Source organism: Nannospalax galili, unplaced genomic scaffold (assembly GCF_000622305.1).
Source record: "Nannospalax galili isolate Female #2095 unplaced genomic scaffold, S.galili_v1.0 scaffold563, whole genome shotgun sequence".
Taxonomy (NCBI): domain Eukaryota; kingdom Metazoa; phylum Chordata; class Mammalia; order Rodentia; family Spalacidae; genus Nannospalax; species Nannospalax galili.
Genome location: NW_008350459.1, coordinates 458,858 through 475,924, shown reverse-complemented (window position 1 = coordinate 475,924; position 17,067 = coordinate 458,858). Strand labels below are relative to the sequence as shown.

The following is a 17,067-nucleotide window of genomic DNA, read 5'->3' as shown; positions in this document are numbered from 1 at the left end:
GCATGAGCAGCCAGTGCCCCTGAGCCATCTCTCCAGCCCCTGATTTTTACCTTTCAGCTGCTCTTCTCCAATCTCAGCATTGCCTCTGCAGAACCCAGGCCCAGATAGACCAGCTCTCTTGTCTTCTTTCTTCTAAAGAAGCTGGAAATTTAGATTTTTATTCTTCAATCTTTTTCACGTTGCATATTCAGTCTCTGGACTACCAGCTCATAAGCTTTGACTTAACCCATTTATCAAAGCAGGGATCTGCTTACACCGTGGTCTTCTTTGAGGATTCTATAAGCACTGTATGGACAGTCATACATTGCTATGCAAGCAGGACATTTGGGGTCTGTGTTTGCCTGCAGAGCAGATGTTCTGATCACTATCCAAACCCTGTTCTTTTAGGTCGTGCTGAAACACAGAGCTTTAGAAGTAGTGAGTCACAGCTGTCTGCTTCTTGTCCTTCCTTTCTCATTGCATAATGTATGTGAATAAGCCAGTGTTAAGGAAATAAAGCTTTGTCTCTCATAGATCCATAAAGGGGACTTTGTCTGGGGCATATACCACAGTTGTAAACTCAGCAAGCTTGTCTCTTGGCACCCAGCCTTCTATGAACTTTCCCTCCACCCCACCTGACTTCTCACCCTACCCGTGTGCAAATTACCCTATGCTTTCTTTACATCCCAGAAGCAGCTATCAGGAAAGACAAGGAAAAATCCAAGGAGGGTCTGAGAATCCCACTGGTACGTATTGATGCTTAGGTCAAAGTGCCTGGAAATCTGCAGAATAGAAGTCTCCAGAATTCTATCAGTCAAGAGATTGAAATGGCCAAAGACCCAGTAAAATGCCACCTTCTCTTGATCTGGTGACACTGTATTACTGAGAGTGCTATACATTTTTAAAAGCACTTATTCATACGTGTCTCCATTGATCTCTGATTTGACTCTGTTTTTCTCATCTTTGGGTTCAAGTAAGTTATTTTTAAAGATTTAGTTGTAATTATGTGTATGTCTGTGTGGGACTATGTGCATATGAGTGCAGATGCCATGGCGGTTGGAAGAGGGTGTCAGATCCAGTGGAACCACTGACATGGGTTCTGTGCAAGAGCAGTACTTGCTCTTAATCACTGATCCATCTCTCCAGCCCTCCAGATTTAAAAAAAAAAAAAACTCTGTTTAATCATTAAACGTGTTGGTAAAGTACAAATTGTCCCACACCGCAGAGCCGATAAAAAAGCATCTCAAGAGATCAGAGAATAGTTGCATGTGCTACAGTTTAGAATGTTTTTCTAAAAGACAATTTTTGATCTCCTGAAAATGAGCTTTCAAATATGCCATAAATCAAATATCCTAAATTTCGTTAATTTAGTTATAGATTGATTGAAGGAGTTAAGGTGTACCATCTCAAAATATGCTTAATTGGTGTATTGATTATTTCAAGTGAAACCCAAGGATTTCCCAACTTCAGAAGAAGCCACTCGGTTTCTCTTTCCCTACATACACGTCACACAGATTCTTTTAAGTTTTATTATTTGTGTATGAGGTTATGCTGGCATGTACGTGCACCTGTGCATGCAATGCCCATGGAGTCCAGAAGAGGGTGTCAGATCCCCTAAACTGGAGTTTTCGATGGTTGTTAGCTGCCATGTGGGTGCTAGGAACCAAACCCAGGTCCTCTGTAAGAATAGCCAGTGCTGTTAACCACTGAGCCATCTCTTCAGCTCTGCCATACAGATTTCTTTAGGAAATAGCCTTGGTCATCAGAGACTGTTCACTGGGGCTTGTAGTGATCCCAGATGAAACTGAAGTATCTCTATCTTCCCCCAGCCTCCACATCTGCCACCCCACCCTAGCCTTGTGTATTTTAGGACATCTCTAGCATTTTCTACCCTGGTCCAGAAAACCGTTTGTCCTGTCATTCCTTTACAAATGTTGTCAGAAACATACCCAAACCTGTCAGGATCTGGTAATTTCTTTGTCCTTTACTCTCCTGTATCTCTGTGTACATGTAGTTTTGTTTTTTCATGTTAATTAGCTTATATGTTGAGTTCCTAGCTCTAACCAGAGTGTCCAGGAAGGACTGAGGGACTAAGAGGGGAAATACAGGAAATCTTTCCCCTACGTTGTACAGTGCATTTGTCATCCCTAAAAGCCTTTTAAATCAAGCTTTTTAATGTAGCATGATGCCACAATAACTTTGGAGTTCCATATGGTAAGCTTCTTATGGGGAGGGGTGTGGGGGGGAGTTGAGAAGCTAAATGTGAAGATATGCTTATGTATTGATACTTTTTTGTTTTTAAGACAGGGTCTCACTATGTAGCCCTGGCTTGCCAGGAACTTGCTATATAGACCAGGTTGGCTTTGAACTCACAGAGATCTACCTACCTGGACTCCAGAGTGCTGGGATTAAAGGCATGGGTCATTATGCCCAGATGTCTTGATACTTTTTTTTAAATACATAAAATATAAAAAATTTAAAAAATTTAAATACATAATACATAAAATAAAGCTTCAGATCTCATATATACAAGATTTCAGGTTAACATATATTGACACATACAAATCACAAAAATGTAACCATTTCCTTTACTGTAATCTCATTCCATGGTGAAAGAACTGAGTGTAGTTAGGACTGGCCAGCTAGAGAAAGCCATAAATCACATAAAGGATATCATAGCTTTTGAAGGATTATTAATATCTATTCAAACTAGATGTTTTTGGAGTTTTTACTTCAAAATACAACATAATACACATTGTTTTTTTCTTCTAAGATTTATGTAGAGAATTTACATGGGGCAGTTTTCCTGTTGCCATTGGCCTGTCCAAATTAAAGACCTGAGGGGCTGGAGAGATTGCACAGCACTTAAGAGCACTGCTGCTCTTGCAGAGGACCCCGGTTTGGTTCTCAGCACCCACATGGTGGCTAACAACCTTCTGTAACTCCAGTTCCAGGGGATCTGATGCCCTCTTCTGACCTCCGTGGGCACTGTATGACATAGGTGAACTTATATACACATAGATAAAACACTCATGCACATAAAAATAAAACATCTAAAATTGAACACATGACTTAATGGCAAATCATCAAGATAAGGTGAGCCTGAGGTGTCTTCAATGTGAAGTTTAGAAACGCCTCAGTCTAAAAACTTAGTCTTTCTCTCTCTGATGAATTAGGCAACATCTATTTTCATCATGATTAGGCAGGGTTTTATGTTTGCATTTGGAATGTCCTTATCTGGACACTCTGACCCGATCTAGGGGCCTAATTAACATACAAACTGATTAAGGTAAGGAAAACATAAAAGTTTTATTAATTTTACATGTACATGGGGATATTTACAGGAGAGTAAAGGACAAAGAAAAAGCATCCATAATCATCCACTTAAATCAGCATGCTTTTTGCCCCTATAAAATTTTTGTCTATCAAAGGAAATTCAGAATGTAAAGTTACATGAAATAAGCCCTAATTTATGACAGATTTTTTTTTCAATTCAATAATAAAAAAGGATATCTTGTTACTAAATTTTTATGTGTTCCTAAATTAATTGACTTTACTTAGCCTCCCATCAAGAAAAGAAAACCCACCTCAGACACTGAATTCAGTATTTAAAAAGTAATCCACTTGGGAGGCAGAGGCAGGCAGATCTCTGTGAGTTCAAGGCCAGCCTGGTTTACATAGTGAATTCCAGGACAGCTGGGGCCACAGGGAGACCCTGCTTCAAAAAAAAAAAGTAATCCAGATACAGAAAACGGATTTGTTATAGGCTACTGAGACATAGTATACCCTCTGCCCTACTTTACTTTCTTGCTGTGATAAACATCATGGCTGAAAGCAACTTAGGGGAGTTAAAGGGCTTATTTCATCCTACACTTCCAGGTCACAATTCATCATTGAGGGCAGTCAGGGCAGAAACCACGGAGGAATGCTCATTCAAGCTTGCTTAGCTAGCTTTTTTTATACAGCCCAGGATCACCTGCCTAGGGATAGTGCCATCCACAGTGGGTTGGGCCCTCCCATATACACTGATAATCAAGACAATCTCCCACAGACATGCCCATAGGCCAACCTGATCTAGGCAACCCCTCAGTGGAGGCTTTCTCCTCAGATATTCTAGGGTTTGCCAAGTTGATAATTAAAGCTAACTAGGGCATCATTTTATCTCGAACCACTTTCTCTATGGTTCGTAAGTCAAGACAAAATATATAGCTAAGTAGGTTGGGGAAAAATCATGATATTCTGATGCAAACACATTAATCACTCGATAATTTACTTTGCATTTTACAAACTTTATTAAATAATGGGCATTACTAATTTTTATTACCTTATATACAGTATTTAAACTATGTTTCCCAAGATGCATTGCATTTCCCCATGAAGAAAAGAACAGAGGTGAAAAGTGAACTCATAAAAAAAATTGAACCTTCAGTACAGGAACCGAGGAAGGACTTTTAAGTATATGTTTTCCCCCAATTATATACATCCCCACCCCACCTCCAAAAGAAACTATTTTAAACAAAAGTACTGAATTGGTAACTTTGAGGAAATATCTGAACATGCACACGCACATGCACACACACACACATGCACACACACTGAGCTCTCAAAGTGTGTGTCCTGGCTCACAGACGTGATCTATAAAACTACAGATTTATCCTAGAACCTGCTGCACCACATAGACATTTTGTACAGTGAGATATCCACCTTTATACAGCAGGGTGTATGCCTGTAGGTGCCACTGAATCGTGCAACAAAACACTGTTGTGAAGAGTAATTTCTGAGACTCAAACGTAACAGTAACATGGACATATTGGAATTTGGGTCATACAGACTAAGAAAAAAAAAAAAAAAGGAAGCCACATTCTTAGACCAGAGTCAGGTAACTTCTTTTTGCATAGGTGAAACAAATGGATTTGCACGTGTCTGGCAAAGTCTAAGAATACAGTGCTCATCTTTTCTGATATTGCTTAATCTTGAAAACTTATGTTAAATAAAAACAATGAAAAAAGCAAAGTTTGCAGAACCACACAATCAATATCGACTTTCTTTTTCAGTACTGGTGATCAGTCCCAGGGCTTTAGAACAGGACGTAAGAGCTGGGGCCCTGAACTTTGCCTTCAGCCCTGGACTTTATTTTAGGAATCATAAGCATAAAAGGGTTTAGAGAACACGAAACTTTTATGTTGTTATTTTAAATGAAAAACAAACAAACAATATCTTAGGAATTTATTTGTAAAATAAGGATGGTCACATTTTCATAGTTTATAATTAAGAAGGGAAAAAAAGATAGGGGTTAAAAAGAGGAAAAGAATTATGGGACCCACTATCAGTGGGTCAGTCTTACTGTTTAAATGAAAGACCAGACCCTCTTCCCCTTCATACTGTCATATCTTTTTAAAATAAAATTGTTTAGTTAGAATAAAGAGAGATAAGTTAAAATGGAAACAGAGAGGGTAAGGAAGGACCCCAGAGTGTTCTACTGAGTAAATGAGAATAAAAAGGGGCTGAGGAGGTACTCTGGCTTCATTCATGGACCCTTCAATCAAAGATATTTATAAAATAGCAAGAAATGCCTTCATTTCTCCTTAGCTGCTTCGATTCCACACTTTGCTCACAAGGTCTTCCTCTTCCTCTTCTGTTTCTGTCCATAGGGACTGAGGCTAGTATATACTATCACAGTGAAATGCTGCAGAAGTCCATAGTTACAACATAAAAGACGCTACTAGCTAGAATCTAGCCGCTAGAGGTTTGATTTGTTTCAAAACATCAAAAGATGGCTCCTATGTGGTGGACTGTTTAGAAAATAAATTCTTTCACATTTCTGTAACCAAGGACTCCTTGAATGGGGCACCCAGCAGAGCCCAGAACTCAGGAAGGTGTCTATGAAGAACTGCCCTGGCCGGGGTGACTGTAATGCACCTGGTCTTATTTTAGCTGGAGTCACTGTTTTGATGAGACAGACATATACAGTGCTATGGTAGGTGTTTTGACTTGTTTGGGGGGGATTTTCTCTTTTAACCATAATATGAAGAAGTAATCAAGTTGTTTCCAGGAGTTTCCCCATCATTTTGAATAGTTAAGTCAGTTTGCATTTTATTGAATTTGGTTTCCGTTAAGCCGTGAAATTGTTCATGTCACCCCAGGAATCGCAGTCAGCATGATGAGTGGTATCCCACCTAGGCCTTGTCTAGAAACACGGGTGAGGATTTTTTGATCGTAAATACTTGCTCCTAGTGCTATGTTTTAATTTTTCAATAGTCAACATCATCTGCATCGACATGAAATGCTAAGGAATTGCAGCTTAGGAACCTTCAAACAGGTTAATAGGACCACATTCTGAAGCTCAGTGGTCTCTGGTTTACGTTATTCTTGAGGATTGCCACAAATGTTAACAAAAATGTCAGACATGGGCATAATTATTTAAATAGCTCTAATTTCTTTTTTCTTTAAAAACCTGTGGAAGAATCTCCTTGCTGTCTTTGAGTCACAAGATAAAGCTTCTTGGGGCATTGGGATGACGCGAGAGTCACATGAGCACTGTTGTCAGGACATGGGACTTGTTAGAAAGAAAAGCCTAAAACATTTCAAGTAAAATTGACTTGCATGAAACATGAAGGCGATTAGCATCAGAAAAGTCACTGTTAAGACACTGACATTGGTAAAGTACAATCCTACCTCTATGGTCAGACAGTTCAAAGAGTTGTACAGTAAAGGAAAGCATGTTTTACACCTCTGGTTATTACAAAATTGTTTTAAACTGGTATACACACACACACACACACACACACACACATAAAAATCTTGTTACTACTGGTAACTTGTGAGAATATAGAGCTAATTCAGGAGTTCTAGAACCTTAGGCAAAACTGCTTGAACTAAGACACTGAAATTTCTCCCTCAGAGACTGAACAATGTTTTGCTGATTGGGTGATGGCCCTCTCCACAGATAATCATTCAGTTTGTCAGAGTCATTGCATGCTGTCAGATACGGAGAAAGCCCAAGCTTGTTGTTCACTGGCTCTTTTGCAGTGCGCAGATTATTCAACGAACAGGGTGTGTCGTTGCCATAGACCTTACCAGAAAAGTCAGCATCGAGGATCTTTGGGTCCGACTTCCTGCTCCGACTGTGAGCGAGTTCCAGCTCCGCCTCATCTTCTTCTGACTTTATTTCCACATAATCATCTTCATCTCCCTCAGTCTCTTTGAAATTGGAAAAATAGTTCTGTGTTGCTATTTGGGTGCTCAAAGGTAAATTTCTATTTACTACCAGAATTTTCTGTGAGTCTTGGAGTGTGAGATCAGAGTGTTTTTCAGTGTCCTGTTGACACAAGTCAACTACATCCAGCAGCAAGTCCTGCTGGCTCTCACCTCTGGAACTTTTGTGTAAAGACAGCAGTGATTTCTTTCCTGTCTCACTGGGGTAGTTGATGGAGTCCAGTGATTTGTTTATCAAGATGGAGGAAGAAGACTTGGACCTGTTATATGGCTGAGGTTTAGCAGTGATTCCTTTGCGACCCAGCGAATTGTAAAGATGACCCTGACAGGCGTTGTCTTTGTGAGGCTGACTGACCACCACGCCACATCGCTGCATGGAGCCCAGCAGAGGGTCAGATACCTGAAGAGAAGGCACCGAGCAAGCTGCAGACAACTGTCTGGGAATACTTTTTGTACTGATCCCTACAGTGGGATATTTAGATCTCAAGTCTTCCTCTGGCAGGGGGCAGAAATCTGCCAACTCGCCATTACTGTACGGTGAGTGCCATGGCCAGTCCTCACCAGCACGCTGGGCTTGGGAAGGTGATGCGGCCCTGAGGAGGGAGGGTTCTTGTGTACTGGCCCAGCTATCCTTCTGAATTTTAAGGGGTGTCTCCCTGAACACAATCTGGTCATACAGTTGGGAATATTCAGCAATCCTGGCACCTAGAAGGGAAATATTGAAACAATAAGTACATATAGGAATATCCCTGCCTATAAAAAATTAAAATTTATGAACATAACATCCTAATTAATGTATTTTTAAAACCTTAGAAAATATAGAACTTTTAAGTTTAAAAGTGAGTAGTCGCTGTGCACAAACACCACAAATAACCCCCAGTTTAATAAAAACAGGGATGCTGCTGTATAGTTCATTTAATTGATAGAACCCTGCATCATTTTGTGTGAGCAGCAGGTCTGCAAGTGTCCAGCGAATATCATGACATTTTCTTCTGTTCTGTTCAAGCAAAAAATACTGTTAGTATTGAAAACAAGTATCTTCTAATAAGAACGCCAGCACTTAGGCTCTGACCATAAAAATAACTCATGTCACGAAAACCTATGAGACTATAACATGCAAAGCAGTGGCCACTCCTGGCCCCCTGCACTGCTCCCGTTTGCCCTCAGGCAAGTGTTCCTAGAGGAGTGGTCCTGGCTGTTCCTATACTCCTTGTTTCCACACAGCCCTCTACTGCCGCTGCTGGGAGCCAACATTTAAGATTTTTTGTATTGCCTGCATGTAAGTGAGTGTACCCGTGTTGTGCAATGCTGTGGCGATCAGAAGAGGGCTTCGGATTCGCCTGGAACTGGAGTTAAGGACGGTTCGTAGCCGCTATGTGGATGCTGGGAATCAAACCCAGGTCCTCTGCAAGAGCAGTCAGTGCTCTTAACTGCTGAGCCATCGCTCCAACCCCTACATTACTTTCTAACTACAAATATCTATTAACTCACATCTCCTTTCCCATCTCCCAAGTCAGGAGCTACAACCTATGCCTCCAAGCCACTAAGAACGGACCACTTGCACATATACTCAATGACTGTAGTACAGGCTCAAGACTAGGACTCGACAGTTACTTCCACAACAACATTTGCCACCAATAATTAAACTGTAGACTATTCTCCCCACTGCCTTACTTCAGAGTACAGGCATTTCTAAAGATAAGAACAGGATCTTGATATGCAGAGAGCAGTCTCTTGGGCCACCACCACACTGATGCAAGAGCTGTTCCCCACTGTGATCCCAATACCACATGACTATTCTAGCTAGCATCAAAGAACTTCATACACCCTATGAACTGCGCAGATCACATTTGTATGGTCTCTGTGAAGGTAATTTATCCCATGACAACCAACAAGTGACATTATATCATCATCTTTCATCTTTTTCTTTTTAGTTTTCTTTCTTTTTTTTTTCTGTCTTTTTGAAACAGGGTCTCCTTGTAGCCCCAGCTGATCTGGAACTCCCTATGTAGACCAGGTTGGCTTTGAACTCACAGAGATCCACCTGCCTCTGTCTCCTGAGTGCTGGGATTAAAGGTTTGTGACACCATGCCTGGCATTTTCTTGAAACTATTCACATGCTTGGGAACCTGTTCTTAGTAAATTATCCTTTGAATTTAAGTGGAATTTTAATGGAACTTCTGCCATTTCTTTTAGTCTTTCTTCTTGAGGACAGAAACACCCAACTGGTAGGTATCATGTGCTCATAACTGTAATTCCTCCAACCCCTCACCCCACTCCATGTAACAAAAGCAAACTGTCTGTATTATATACCCATTATACAGCCTATATTCAGATGCTGTGGATTTTCAATTCCAAACTGCATTTAAGGACAAAGAATATTGCTTTAGAAATTTCTAGTAGCAAAACAGTTGGGAAATTCTTCCTTAAATGACATAATAAAAACTCTTTAAAATATTTATGTGTGTGTGTGTGTGTGTGTGTGTGTGTGTGTCTGTGTGTGTGAGAGAGAGAGAGAGAGAGAGAGAGAGAGAGAGAGAGAGATAGCGGGGGGTATGCTACGTGTGTAGGTGGCCCTGGAGGTCAGAAGAGGGTTGGATCTACTGGAACTGGAGTTGCAGGCAGTTGTGAGCTGCTTCATGGTGCTGGAAGATGAACTTGGGTCCTCTGGAAGAGCATCAAGCATTCCTAACTCCTAAACCATCTCTCCAGCCTATAGTAAAGACTCTTAATACCAATTAAGATTTAGCAGCACCTTAAGAGAAAGCTTGTACAAATCTACTTGTATGCCAGTGTCCTATGTCAGCCACCTTTTAAAAACTTGGCATGTTGCATTGACTATCCAATCAAAGGGGGTCACAACTTCAGACAAAGTCTGATGGCTCTACCCAAGCCCTTCCCTCACATGCTGTAGCCCTGAGCCCATCCCACAGCTCAACTAGGAGGTTCTGAACTCACAAGTTTCCAAGGGGATGATAATTTTAGGGAAAGCACAAGTAATTCAAACTCAAACCAAACTATTGTATAAATTTAACTCTAAAGTCTCAATAAGAGCAACAAGCTCTTGACTTTAGCTTAGCTGATCTGAAATCACATATGGTCTAAAATAGTCATAGTATTTACTATGCCTTTCCCTTTAGTCCTTCTTCTTCTTTGTGTAATTAAGCAAGTCTTACCCATCTCTCAAAATCTCTATGAGGTCTAGTCTACTCAAAATTCTGATTTTTTTAAAAAGCCTTACATGTATAAACTCATACATATGCCCCAATATAGAAGTTGCTGCTAATTGTTCTTTCAGAGGCTATTTTATTATTTCATGTGGTCCAAGAGCTACTGATTTCAGAGAACAATATTGCACACTCTGCTTGAGCACCAACCATAGTGTCTAAACAGAAATCAGTATCAAGAACTGTTTCATTGCCCAGTCACTTTTTTCACCCCTTCCTCTTAAACATAGGATTTCAAAATGATGGGCTTTTCCTGAGACCCAGCTAGTGAATGGCAAGACAGCTTGGAAGTCAGGTCACATCAGGAAAGGGGGCAGTGTAGGAAGATGGCCTTGGATTAAAATACTTCCCATAGATAACTCAAATGGGGTAGTTTAATCTTTAGATAACAGAGTGGACCATTTATCAATTCTGAATAAAATGCATCTCACCAGAAGAGAACCCTTATCTCAGTTTTCTATTTTTTTTTTTTTGGTCTCAACTTTACCATCTAAGAGTATATTTATATCTTGCATTATGTGGGTATAAACAAATAAGCTTCAAGAGCCCCAGCTATGATTCAATAAGACTGTATTTGCCAGATGCATGGGCTACAGTTGGCCTCGGTTGGCTTCTTCAGCCCAGAATGCTCAGAACTAGTCAGCTAGGTGAAGGTTTCCTGTGGCCTCAGTGTTGGCATTAATTGTCTGTCTAGGACTTGCACATTATTGCTACATGACAGACAATCTCAGGCCTACTCTGTTTTATTTCCTTTTCTGAAGGTTTGAGAGTTGGAATTCTTATCATCAAAGATAAAAATTGAAGTCATCCTTGCCAAGGGAAATATCAAACATGCTGTTTCTAAGACAGAGGAAAATCGATATTTCTGATGTTGCTGAGATGTAGACATAGCATAAAATTGTGCCATCCCCATTTGACACAAAAATTTCTCAAGTCTATATGGAAACATCAGCAAGAATACAGGAGCGAGGTCACTGAACAAGATGGCGACATGTATAGAAGACTCTAAAAGGTGGGAGCAACAAGACCTGGTTGGGTGGACTTATAGGTGGAAATGTGACCCAGGGCCTGTAGACCCCGGGGAGAGAGTTCAATAAAGATGCTGGAGAGTTTCAGCAGGTGAATAGGGCGCTCCTCCTTCCGCACAACACCGAGAGCAAGCTCCTGGCAAAGTGGCAAGGCCCACACGCAGAAGTCTGGAGAATCGGTCCATTCGATTACGATGTCCTGTGCCCAGATAAACAAGAGAGAGAAAAGGAGTCATCACGTCAACTGATTGAAAGCCTAGTGGGCACAGGAAATGGTCTCGATCACCCAGATGGAGCCAGGCCCGAGAGATGGCAGGCCTTAGGGACATGTTCCTGCCATGTGGCAGGGGAAGACAGCACTCTCAGAAGATGTCTTGGGAAAGACCGCTCCTCTTTGTTGGGGGAGGACATCAGTAGTAACCTATCATATTGAGAAAAGACCCAGATGCAAAGCTGAGAAGAGATCCCATGGGATTCCCAGAAGCCATCTGAAGACAAAGTTAAGGAAGCAAAAAGCAAACCCTGTCTGAAATCACAATACTAAAATATGCATAAAAAGAAGTCTATTCATATTAGTTAAGTACTGATCCTTTACTTCCAAAGGGCTTGTTTCAAGCAAGGTAAGAGTTCTGCATCTTAGTGGCTGGCTTGCATTCCAGGTGGTCTGGCCCTGACAATTACTGCTATTTAAACAATAGCCTGCTGGCATGATCAACCAGTCATCATCGGAAATCTTAGTATTGTGTTTTCTCTGAACCTGAGAGACTCCAGCCCAGAATCAGCCAGGGGCTGAAATGACCAATGTCCACTGTTCCTAAGGCCACCTTTGCTTCTCTCATATAGCCCTCCTGCAGCTGAAACTCAGTCCAGTTCTATAAGTATAACAACCACATAGCAACAAGAATACTGGGAAGAGAACGTAAGTGACTTCTAGCATGTCATTACAAGGAAGAAGATAAATACAATCTAGTCTCATATTCACACAAGCATCACTTTTTACCTTTTTTTATTAAAAAGAACTCAAAGAGCCTGTAAAATCCTTCAGAAATCAAGTTCAAGCCTTCATTCCTTTAAGTGACAGGAAACTTTACTGAAAATTAAAGCTTTTGACATTTCTTTAATACTCCCAAACTTTACAATCCCTACAGATTTTTTCTCATGGGACTTGTGACTTCACTGAGGTTTTAGACATCCCCTCTCTACTCTTTAGTTTCTATGGAGAGAAATAAGTCATTTTGAAGAAAGGCGGTTAGTGGTGTCCATATGTCTAAGTGATGCTGACCTGTCTGAATGCCAAATGTGCTTTGTTATGAGGCTGACCCTCCTGATGCCAGGCCATCTGGTTGTAATTTTTAATTTGTTTTTTGAGACAAGGTTTTCCTATGTTGTCCAGGCTAGACCCAAATTAAGATCCTCCTGCCCTAGCCTTCTGGGTGCTGGAATTACAGGTATGTATCACTATGTCTGGTCCAGGCTTTGCTTTTAATTGGAAAACTGACTCCTGTCTTTTCATACTGAGGTAATTCTTTGTCAGAAAAAGCAGGGAAAATTTCTGTTCCTCTTTTTTTAATATTTTATTTATTATTTTTATTTTATGTGTATGAGTGTATTGCCTGCATGTCTGTAAGTGCATCTATGTTATTGCAGTGCCTGTGGGGGCCAGAAGAAGGTATTGGATTCCCCTGGAACTGGAATTAAAGATGGTTGTTAGCCATAATGTGGGTGCTGGGAACTGAACCTAGGTCTTCTGCAAGAGCAGCCAGTGCTCTTAACTGCTGAGCCATCTCTCCAGCTCCCCCTGCCCCCACTGCTTTTTAAAACAGGATCTCACTATAGCCTGGGCTATAGTGAACTTGGTAGAGTTTACACACAGATCCTCCTGCACCTGCCCCTTGAGGGCTGGCCTATGTATGCACGAAGCCTTGGGTTAGATCCCAGCACCACATAAAAGTGGGTATGGGGGTGAATACCTATAATCCCAGCATTTAGGAGGTGAAGGCAAGAAGATCAGAAGGTCAAGAGGTTTTGCCATCTAGTGAGTTCAAGGCCAATCTGGACTACATGAGACCTTGTTGAGAGAGAGAGCGAGAGCAAGCGAGAGAGAGAAAGAGAGAGAGAGAGAGAGGAGAGAGAGAGAGAGAGAGAGAGAGAGAGAGAGAGAGAGAGAAACAGCAGACTCCTGGCCCCAGTCCTGGAAATCTGTGCCTGGAGTTGAAAAACTCTGCTAGTGAGAGCCACCCCCTTGTGCTTTTTCTGTCATGAAGCCTCATGCTTTATTTGCAACTCAGAGCTTTCCTCCAAGATCAGTGTTTCATTCTAGCCTTCAAAATACCACAACACAAACCACTTGCTTTGGTATCCCTCATCTTACCAACATCACATCTAAAATCCTAGTTATGTTCACAAAGGAAATCTGACTGAAGAATTAAACTTCCTGGAAACAGATGATGAACCCAAATGAGACAACATTCAATGCACAACAGCAGCTATTTAAAAAACTGATAGTAGCTCAAATATGTGGGAACAACCAAACTGTAGTGTGAACAGTTAACAAAAAAGAAAAAAAAAAGACTTGTCATTGCTAGGAGGAGTGGTCACTTGTGTGTTTGATGTACATATTTGTGGGTGTGTGCATGTGTGTGTGTGGTTACAGATATGCATACACAACATGTGGAGGCCAGAGGTTGATGTTGGTTGTCTTCTTTGATTGCCTTCTACCTTATCTGCTGAGATGGTATCACTTGTTGAAACTGGAACTCAATGATTGGCTGAACCGAATGTCCATCCATCTCCAGTGACCCTCCTGTCTCTGCCTTCCCAGCCCTGGGATTTCTGGCATGCCCACTGCACCCAGGTGCAAAGATGAGCTTAGAGCAACTTTGAGCTGAGCAGAGATACACTGTCCATGGATGCTGGAGTTCTCAACTCAGTTCTCAGGCTCGTGTGGCAAGTACTTTACCAACTGAGCCATCTTCCCAGTGCCACAAGTGGCTACTTTTGTTCAGGTTCTGTAACAAAACCAACTCTATATGCCTTCCAACCTTAACAGCTCCCACGACCCCTGCTCCCCAATACACTGCAAGGTTTCACAAGTTAAAACTGATTTTTTTCATACTTCAGGTCCCCTTAGAGAAACTTCTGAAAGTATCAATTCTGTAGTAATAGTTCATGTACACCTAAACCCTGAGGCCCAATCAGGCTCTAGCTTGCATAATTCAACCGAGGCGGAGTAGGAGAGGCCAACCGCGGTATGAGACTTGAATGGCAATGTTCTCACAGGTATGTCCACTCTAAGGACATTTAACACGGAAGCCTGCTCTTACACCTGACCGTCAAGAAGGAAGAAAATTTCTGCAAACATACCAATGGCAGGTCCTCCTTGCCTCTTTTCTTCCAAGATGGCTGCCAGGTCTTTGTGAACCGGCTTATGATGCTGACTGGATGGGGGCTGTTCCAGCTCTGGGCTTCTCACTTTCAAAATCTGATTGGCCTTCTTGATTTTTTGACTGTACTGCCTTGCCATCATAAAGACCCGACTCTTGGTCTTATCTGTGGCCTCCATTCCAGGGTCGGGGTTTCCTGGGTCTGTCTGGGGCAGGCTGCTGTTGATCAAGTCATAGGGGCTGTCAGCAGGAGGTGCTTCACTGGACAGAGAGAGTCGGTTAAGACTCAAGAACGAACCTTCTGCAGAAATCAGGTCTTCCTCGAGGGAGCAGTTGGCTGGACCAGCTCTGACTACCCTGCTTTTTGCAGGCGTGAGGAAAGCCTGGCTCCCAGGAAGGGACAGCATAGATGTGGCATGCCCTGCATCTCTGCCCAGCTCTGGGGCACTCTCAGTGTGTAGCCTGTCCTGCACATCATCTTTGTTCACAGGAAATGCTGCGAGGAGACGGTCTCTCGCTTTGTCTTCATTTTTCTTGATGTAATTTTCTAGATCATTCCAGATTTCATCTACTTCTTCAGACAGTTTGTCAGATAGAGCCTTATCTGCAATAGGCAGATTACATCTGGGAGAGTCGTACAACAAACTCAAATAATCAGTATCAGGGGGTCCCTGATGGTAAGAAGCATCGTCCTCGCTGAACTGGAGGCTGTCTTGGGAGACAAAAGGTCTCAGGCTGTCACAACAGGCAAAGTCAGCTTCCAGACCCAGAAACGTGCTTCTTTTGGGTCTCCTGAGGCTGCTGCATTTGAAGTTCAGCGATGGTGGGTCTGGGAGCCCTATGGTATCATAGATATTTTCCTCCACTACCTGGAGCTCGTGCATACTTTGGTTAGATGTCTCTCGACCACTGGGAGCTCCATCTTTCTTTGGGAATAGAGAGCTTGTACTGTGTTCAGCCTGCCTCTTTGAGAAGGGTAATTCTGGGGTGCTCTTGGGGCGAACAGAGTCTCTGGATGATTTGAGAGGAGTGGATTCAGCTTCTTCCCGTTTAGCAACCATTAACTTCAAGTCCTCATAACTTATGTTATCATACACATGGTCGATATCATCAATTGTCAGCTCTACAGATGACCCAAAGGGAGTCATCCCTCCCTGACCTCCCGTTTGAGGGCCATTCTGCAGTTCTCTCCGGGGACTGTACTGAGAGCCATTGCTGTCCCTAATTCTTATTTCAGGAGGACATGCACTTTCACCAGCACTGCTGGCCCGTCGGACAATCCTGTGACCACAGCTGGAGGTCTCTGGGGGCTCAATCTGTCCCAGGTGCCAGCTACAAGGACGACTCGAAGTGCTCTCTTCACATAGCCTGGTGGAATTTAAATCTGAGGAGGAAAAGGATGGGACAAACATCTGGTAATCATCTTCATCATCCTCATTCTCCTGTGGAGACCGGTGGCTGGGAAACAGGGCCTGCCTAATTTGGTGATCTGTCCAGATGTTTCTGATGGCGCTGCCCCCACGAAGCACACTGATAATGGCAGAACTGCTTGGCTGGCTGTTATTCCTCGGGGCAGGGGAAGGTGTGGCAGAAGTCAGCTGGGAAGAGCCTTCCTCTCTAGAAACCTGAGGAAGAGAGATGCATAGCAATTGAATTATTGCAGACACATTGCCTCTGCAACCAGACTGCCACATTCTTAAAGAAAATGATCACTAGACATGGTTGATTTTAAGAAAGTTGAACAGCACTTCAGAATTTTGAAAACAAAAAGGGGTAGAAAGGAGAGGAATATTTATTTAGAAACTGGGCTATAGTCAATTTGCAGATATCTTCTACAATTAGTATGCACAATCACTTTATGAATTAGGTATAATTTAACCAATATAATTGTAAGGGAATCTCGGCTCTTAAATATTCAGCAATTTTCTCGATCTGACTTCTTGTAAGGCTCAAACCTAACTCTGAGTCCAAAACCTTTTTCTTAAATCAAAATATAAACTAAGGGCTGGAAAGATAGCTCAGTTAAGAACACTGGATGTTCTTGTAGAAGACCCAGGTTCAAATCTCAGCACCAAAATGGCAGCTAACAACTGTCCATAACTCCAGTTCCAGGGGATCCAACAGCCTCTTCTGTCTTCCATGGGCATTGCACGACACAGGTGCACTTACCTATATGCAGGCAATACACACATACACATAAAAATAATAAATAAAATATTTTAATAAAAAAGATAC

General features: G+C 42.0%; 1 protein-coding gene across 2 annotated transcripts in view; it reads right to left on the bottom strand.

Moving 5' to 3' along the window:
* Positions 1-4,247: 4,247 nt before the first annotated feature.
* The window catches only part of Plekhg1 (pleckstrin homology and RhoGEF domain containing G1), a 161,861-nt gene continuing 149,041 nt past the window's right edge, over positions 4,248-17,067 (bottom strand). For both annotated transcript variants that reach the window (XM_029570756.1, XM_008847732.2), the window contains exons 15-16: positions 14,813-16,457; positions 4,248-7,899 (exon numbers count right to left, since the gene is read on the bottom strand). In XM_029570756.1, coding sequence (XP_029426616.1) covers positions 6,836-7,899; positions 14,813-16,457 — 2,709 coding nt within the window. In that variant the 3' untranslated portion in view covers positions 4,248-6,835. The remainder of the gene's footprint in view (positions 7,900-14,812; positions 16,458-17,067) is intronic.